The following is a 7,676-nucleotide window of genomic DNA, read 5'->3' on the forward strand; positions in this document are numbered from 1 at the left end:
AGTCCTCTATCACCCGTACCCTGGCACATTATTGCTAAAGGTTTGCTGCTGGTTCACCATTGAAGTGTTGCAAACCTGTAGCGGTTATTTGTAAGAAAGTGATTTCTTTGCTAACATTTACCTCATATTAACTGCAAGTTTACCCTAAGTTTTTAAGACTAAAAATGCACATGTGAATGCACACACATCACTACTAAAAACAGAGAAACTGCCAGCATTGCACCATTTGCACCATAAATAAATAGATACGTGCTGGTTGGTGTCACTCTGTTGGTTGTTGTTTGTTAAAAGCTGTTAATGACTCATCTTATTTTAATTGTCTCTCTTTTAAAATTTCTAGAGAGTTAAACATTTTGCCATATAGGAAATGTGTACATTACAAACTGTACTGTACTGGTTGTTCTACAATAGGGTTAAAGTTTTACTCAGTGCTAGTTAATAACTAAATATAAATGCAAATATAAAGACACATTTAGAGATCGCTCATTTGAGAATATTTCGGCATATTAGTGCCTCCTCTCTTTGTGAAGACACCTCTGGACATGTGAGTGTTTTACTATTGTTAAGTAATGATATTTTAATGTTTGTTTGCATTTGATTACAATGTATTTTGCTTTGGATCACCTCTGAAGTGAATAGAATACATTGGTGTATTGGTAGAGAGAGAGATCAAAAATTAGATTCAGGACCCACAAACTACATTAGACACCAAGGCAGTTCAACACAGTAACAAAATAGTTCATGATTTCATGAATTTGCACCTCTTTCCTGGGCCATAGTTCACCATGACAGTGGATGGAAACCCAGACAGGTTAATTGAGCCCAGACCAATGGAGAATTCAGGCTGCAATCAGAAAACACCTCAAACTAAATGCTGTTCTCCAACTCTGAAGGTAAGAGACAATATGCCACAATCTAAGTTTAACTGAACCAGTATTAGCTGATAATTTGTCTTAATGGTGAAAAATAATGGCTATAGCCAAATATTTCTGACAAATACTATGATAAATTCTGATGTAACAACAACAACAAGACTATCTCTCTTCTGCCCTTGTGTCTACAAAGATCTTTATTGGTTTACTTGCCTTCTGTTATTTCACAAAATCCCTAACGGGGGCTTACACCAAAAGTACCATCACTCAGATTGAGAGGCGGTTTGAGATCCCAAGCTCTATTGTTGGCATCATCGATGGCAGCTTTGAAATGGGTGAGTAGTGATGTGTTGAGCTCCAGTTAGAAATGAGGGACGGGGTTCAGCCATTAGAGCACTTATACCAGTGAGTCACACCATTGATGCTGAAATGTGATGGCAAGGCTGTTCATACTTTGAAAATGGGATAGTTGATTGACGGTATGCTATGAAACAACATATAACTTGTTAAATTACGTAAATTTTGCTTGCAGGTAATTTGTTGGTCATTACTGCTGTTAGCTACTTTGGCGCCAAGTTTCACAGGCCCAAGATAATTGGAGCAGGGGTCCTGTTGATGGGTGTAGGGACACTATTAATGGCTTTACCTCACTTTATCATGAGCCGGTGAGTAATATTTATCAGTCAATGACAAACTGAGTGGCCACAATGAAGAATAGGAAAGATCCCTTACACATCTAATTTAAAACACATATGCAAATCCTTAGAAATGTTCTCTTTGTATTCATGTTTTTCAAAACCATTACATGATTTTGAAAAACGTTTAATAAATTTGCAAGAAAAGTTCATGCTTAATGATTAAAAAAAAAAAAAAAAAATTGTAATGTCACCTGTAGATGCTGTAGACCCTCATGACAATTCTATCACCCTGGCATTTTGACTGTATGCCATCCAAATTGACTTTAATTCAAACACTAAAAACATGTAAATCATAAAAAAGATGTATTTAAGCCATTGTATTCATTCAAAGTTGCTAGCTTTAGGCAATGAGTATAGATAATATGTATTTTTTTTTTTTTTCTGTATGTTTTTCTGACAGATACAAGTACGATACAGCTGCCGCCCACACTAATGATGCTGATAATTTCACAGTGAGCTCCACATGTTCATCTGACAACCAGAATACTGTTCAACAGCTTGTTTCCGGTAATATGTGGTGAACATGTGAGAAAGCATGTGGGATATTTTAATTGTAAAATGCAGTAAAATACTTAACAGAGCACATGGGTTGTATAGGGTGTCTAAAAGGGGAAGCGGAAAGCTCACCCACGTGGGTGATTGTACTGTTTGGAAACATTTTGCGTGGCATTGGGGAAGCAAGCATCGGCCCTCTGGGAATGTCATTCATAGATGATTATGCACACCCAGAAAACTCTGCTTTTTACATTGGTGAGAAAATTATTTATTTATTTTTTTACACCCAAATTAAAACTACCCATGTCCCTCATGTGATTTAGTTCATTTTGTTATCTTGTTCTGTTCTTTAGGTTGTCTGCACACACTCGGAGTGATTGGGCCAATTTTCGGTTACTCGCTTGGATCTCTTTGCGCTAGTCTCTATGTGGACATTGGCTTAGTAAATCAAGGTGAGTTAAAATGTGTATACTGCCAAATTTAAATTGGTATACACCCACCTTAGTGGTATACACCCACTCATTACAATAAATTGGTATACACCCAAAGAGAACTTTGATTTGACATGTACCATGATAGTACTTACACTTTATAGTACCTTGGAGTACCATGTAAATACCATGGTGTATGAATTTAGTAATAGACCAGGGTAGGATCAGAGGGCCGGTTGGCTCTGGAGCAGAGGACCACTCTGTTTTGCACCGGTGGAGCAGGGTCCACCACAGTGGAACAGGAGACCACCACGGTGGAGCAGAAGACCATGGGGAGCAAGGAAGTCCAGCACATGAGGCCATGGAGCTGGTGGGACTAGGAGTCTGGGTGGAACCAGTGCAAAGAGGGAACCAGGTGAAATCAGAGGGAAGAGTGATCCAATGAAGAGCCAATGAAAAGAGGGACCCTTGAGGAGCTGATGGATGAAAATGGCATAGATGAGCTGGTAGAATAGTGAAGGAGGATTCAGCTTTGGTCTTTGTGGCCGAAACGAAAGGTTTAATGGAACCTCCTGTTACCAGAAAGAATAGCCCCTTACTGACAGAAGGAAAGATGGTTGGTCTCAGAGAAAGAGATAGCCAGGACAAAGATCAGGACACTATGGGTCAGTTTTACTAACAGCTTGCGCCAGTGCAAACCATCTTTTGCCATTTTGACAATATGCGTTTGTAGGAGTTTCCCTTTCAGATGCAAAATTTATGGGAGGAGGGTATTCAAATGAATCATGCAACGCGATTTACTAACGATTGCACTCGTCAAATTACTGGTATTTTGCTCCATTATTTAGCACCCCAAAAAAACCATGTCTTAAACTATTTTGCACTTGAATGGCTGCAATTATTGTTGCTAGGAGGAGGCACCGCAGAGAACAGAGAGCGCGTAGTAGAAGGGAGAGGATTTTTTCCACACATTTTAATTTATTTGGAATGACAGAAGAACACATTATCCGAACATATCATTTGCCAAGCCATGTTATGTTTAATTAGCTTCAGGAAATAAAAGACGACTTGGAATCCTAGGAGACGCACAATGCCAGGTCTATCAAAACTTCTTGCAACATTTCATTTTTTGGCCTCCGGTTCTTTTCAATGTACTGTGGCTTCTTTATTTCTTTATTCTTTATTTGTGACTATGCTAATTTGTGCTGCACTTGGTATATTACAACACAGGGAGCCACACATACAGACAACAGATAAAGATAAAGGCCAGATTTACTAACAGCTAATTTGCACTGCTCTTGGTACAGTAGATTGCGCTGGTCATTATGGAAATTATCTGGCTGTGTCTGTGTCCTTTAATGTGCGCATTGTCAGCAAATCACCAGCAGAATTTCCCCTCCCATCAGCGCTTTGATGGAATGGCGCTCTAAAGCTAATTTGCCCTGTTTAGTAAATCTGGTCCAAAGTCTCTTTCAAAGAAGGGAGACTGAGATGAACAGGAGGTAAGTAACTCTACTAAGAGCAGAGAGGTTCGTGTGTTCTTTGATCAGAGATCTGATTCTAACTGTGGTGAATATACATGTTGCTCTTGATAGCAGGAGTGATTGAATAGAGGTGTGAGTGATCTGTATTGGGGAAAGTGGGAGAAGAGTGAAATGAAGTGGAGGTAAAATATAACAGATATGTTGTTTATTTGACTATTTTCTTCTCATTATCAGAGAGTATGACCATCACCCCTCAGGACTCTCGCTGGGTTGGGGCCTGGTGGTTGGGTTATGTGGTTACTGGGCTGTTGACTATTCTTGCTGCTTTGCCTCTCTGGTTCCTGCCAAGAGCTCTACCTGAAACCCCCCAAGCCTCTAAACTAGACCACCCCTCAAACCAACACAAACACACACTCAGCATTACAGAGATAGCCAAAGGTATGTCAACAATACACTGACCACAAGGGTTAGATACATTTAGAATTTAGGTTAGAATTTAGTTTGAATTAAATGACTTGTCCATACAACTCCTGTAGTATACTACTTTGATACAATTATGGATTTTTGTGACATTTTGGAGCTTTACAGGTTCGGTCTCATTAATATGTAATGATTATATAGTTGCATATTCCAAAAGTGGCCAAGAGATTCTCCATCAGTTCAAATTTTGTATAGCACAGATCAAGACAGTGCGTAAAATTAAAGAAGATTGGAATTATTATTGAAATGACAATGATGCTTGTTTTCTAGATTTTGGCCCATCTCTAAAACGTCTGCTCACCAATGGGATCTATCTCCTGTACCTGGTTTCCAGTGTATTGGCATTCAATACCTTTACCATTTTCATAACATACACACCAAAGTATCTGGAGCATCAGTTTGGACAAAGCGCATCTAAGACCAATTTTCTCATAGGTAACAGCTGCCATATTTTTTTTTATATATTTTATTTTATTTTATTTTATTAATTTTTATTATTATTATTGTTTTTTTTGTTTTGTTTGTTTTTTGCTGGCTGTTTAAACTAGCTGTGCTTATATGTACAGGAGTGACGTCTATTCCGGCAGTGGCTCTGGGTATGTTCCTGAGTGGTTGGATTATGAAGAGGTTTAAACTGAGTCTGCTGGGATCTGCAAGACTGATGTTCTTCTCCTCTGTAACTGCATTGGTTTGCACCATACCTTACTTTGCTCTCAGCTGTGAAAACATAGATGTCGCTGGGGTCACAGTGCCCTATCAAGGGTATTTTATTATTTCTAATTATACTCATCATATAAATCTTACTGCATCATGGAAAATATACACTTTCTGTCCATTCAATCTGTCCATTTTCCAAATTGCTTTTCCTACTTAGGGTCACAGGTATATACAGTATAATAAAATAAATTGTTGATGTGACAGATCCATTGAAGGTCAAGATATAAGACGTGGTTTACTCACTTCATGCAATGCTGACTGTGGGTGTCCTGATTTCCAATGGGATCCAGTGTGTGGCCAGAACGGAGTGACCTACATCTCTCCTTGTCATGCTGGCTGCAATTCCACTCGTGGGGCAGGGCAGCATATGGTAAATAATTACTCTCATCCTTAACTCTTGACCACAGATTCTTTGTCACATATTTTTATTTACTTTCTTGCTTACACATGTTTGTCAGACATTCCATGGCTGTACATGTATCCAGAGCTGGGGACTGACTTCTGGGAACTCCTCTGCAGTGCTTGGACAGTGTTCACGAGAGAGTAGTAGCTGCACTAAAATGTTCTACATCTATCTGGCACTGCAGTCTCTCACCTTCTTTGTGTACTGTCTGGGCACTGTTCCCTTCTTCCTCTTCTCATTGAGGTTTGGTTTCACTTGTTTCCATCAAATTTTCTTGTAATTGCTCCATATGATTGCTCCATATATTTAGTTGCATTTATTGTTTTTGGTTCAGTTTCACATATTGTACAACCTTTAATATTTAAACAAACAAACAAGCTGTGAGTCGGTTCATCGAAAGAGTCAAGTTGGGCAACCCTATTCACAATACATTGAGGCTAGAAATTTCATACACAATTTGTAGATTTGAAATGGTTTATGAGATATTATTTGATTAAAAAATAAATAAAATAAAATTGGGAATTTTATGGATGATTTTTTTTTATTTTTGTGAAATTTTTAATGTTTTATGAAATGTGTTCTTGCAGGATTGTGGATCCTGCACTGAAGTCTCTCTCAGTGGGTGTATTTCTTTTAGTTTTAAGAGTTTTTGGTAAGTTTATGTTTGGAATTGTTAATAGTGCAAAGCATTGTTTTTGTGAGTAAACAGTAAACTTTATTTCACAGACACACATTAAGCCACAGCATTGTTTGTAATGTAATTTCCCTCTTTTAAAGGTGGTATTCCTGCTCCCATTTGCTTTGGTGCTCTTATTGACTTGACCTGTCTGAAGTGGGGCCAGAAGAAATGCGGTGGAACTGGTGCATGCAGAATTTATGACATTGAAACTTTCAGGTGAGCAGGATTGTTCTATGTAGCTCTAATGTGAATACACAGAAACACTAATTAATGTATAATAAACTGTAATTCGACCCCATCAGGTACCTATTTCTGGGACTGGTCAGCTCTCTTCAGACAATTAGTTATACGCTGTTATGGATTGTCACCGCACAGATTAAGAGGAAAGTACAGAATGATAAGCAAATATCCAAGGACAAAGAACTCCAACACCCTGTGCTATGTGATTCAGAATAGGAAAAAACTCTAAAATAATGTTCTGCGCCATTTTGTTTTGTTCCTGGGTCATTTTCAAAATATGGTGACAAACAATTTTATGTCTGGCAAGGTGCCTAAATATCCTTTGTGCCATTCATGACATTTGCAGTTACTTATCTATTTTACATATATGTTTTTTTGTGTTTTTTTTTACTTTTTTTATTATTATTATTTAATTAATTTATAAAAACAAATATTATTATTATAAATGACTGGTTGTGAAAAAAAAAAAAACTGAGAGGTAGAAGGGATTGTCCAAATGTGCATGTGGTGATTTCCCACCAATACATAAATGTTGTAAATGTAACTTTACTTTTATAGTTCTCATTTGGTTACTCATGTCATTACTGTGTTACATTGATTCATAATAGTGTTATTCATAATAATAAAAAAATATAAAAATTTTATAATGAACTAGTGTGATCAGTTGCTTCATTGGTGACGTGTCATGAATCAAATAATGATCAAAAGCCAGCTTGGTTGATACTCTATTGTGTGTGTTTTTAACTTTGTACTTAGAATTTGTATTTTTGCAGTTCTCATACAGTTTCTTGTAGCATGGAAACTGACATCAACATTTTTCACAAAAATTAGTGTGAAACATATACCCCTTTAGTCCTAGACTAAAATCTAAGTCGGAGCTGTTTCAACTCAAAGAAACTTGCTCTGACTGATCTTAAAATATAACAGTGCCTTTGTTTTGCCTCAAGATTTGTTTTTTTCTAAGTACGTTTATAAAAATTACTTAAATGTCCTAATTGAACTATGGCCTAATCCTGGCTTAGTTTAAGCCCTGTCTGTGAAACCGGGCCATACTGTTTTGTGCAACAGTATAAAAAGGGCAAACACACTGTACAATTGCAAGTTCTAATGAATTATATAGATATTTACAAACAGTACCTCACATATTGTTACAGTGTGCTTAGCGAATGAAGCGCAC

At 37.4% G+C, this 7,676-nt stretch overlaps 1 protein-coding gene across 1 annotated transcript; it reads left to right on the forward strand.

The window, feature by feature from the left end:
- The first annotated feature begins 448 nt into the window (after positions 1-448).
- On the forward strand, positions 449-6,937 carry LOC131539027 (solute carrier organic anion transporter family member 1C1-like). The gene is made up of 15 exons (XM_058773303.1): positions 449-544; positions 780-893; positions 1,066-1,207; positions 1,405-1,537; positions 1,971-2,077; positions 2,168-2,320; positions 2,419-2,517; positions 4,215-4,418; positions 4,731-4,895; positions 5,027-5,222; positions 5,382-5,547; positions 5,636-5,823; positions 6,168-6,232; positions 6,358-6,475; positions 6,562-6,937. The coding sequence occupies exons 2-15, from the start codon at positions 786-788 to the stop codon at positions 6,713-6,715; spliced, it is 1,998 nt and encodes a 665-aa protein (XP_058629286.1). The 5' UTR covers positions 449-544; positions 780-785; the 3' UTR covers positions 6,716-6,937.
- Positions 6,938-7,676: the final 739 nt, after the last annotated feature.

Source organism: Onychostoma macrolepis, chromosome 04 (genome assembly GCF_012432095.1).
Source record: "Onychostoma macrolepis isolate SWU-2019 chromosome 04, ASM1243209v1, whole genome shotgun sequence".
NCBI lineage: Eukaryota > Metazoa > Chordata > Actinopteri > Cypriniformes > Cyprinidae > Onychostoma > Onychostoma macrolepis.

What these genes read in the sequence shown, in the direction of transcription:
- LOC131539027 (XM_058773303.1), top strand. Translation starts at nt 786, where the DNA reads ATGACAGTGGATGGAAACCCAGACAGGTTAATTGAGCCCAGACCAATG. An exon ending in CATTGGCTTAGTAAATCAAG is followed by an intron (nt 2,518 to 4,214) that starts GTGAGTTAAAAT and finishes TCTCATTATCAG; the next exon opens with AGAGTATGACCATCACCCCT. An exon ending in TTCTTCCTCTTCTCATTGAG is followed by an intron (nt 5,824 to 6,167) that starts GTTTGGTTTCAC and finishes GTGTTCTTGCAG; the next exon opens with GATTGTGGATCCTGCACTGA.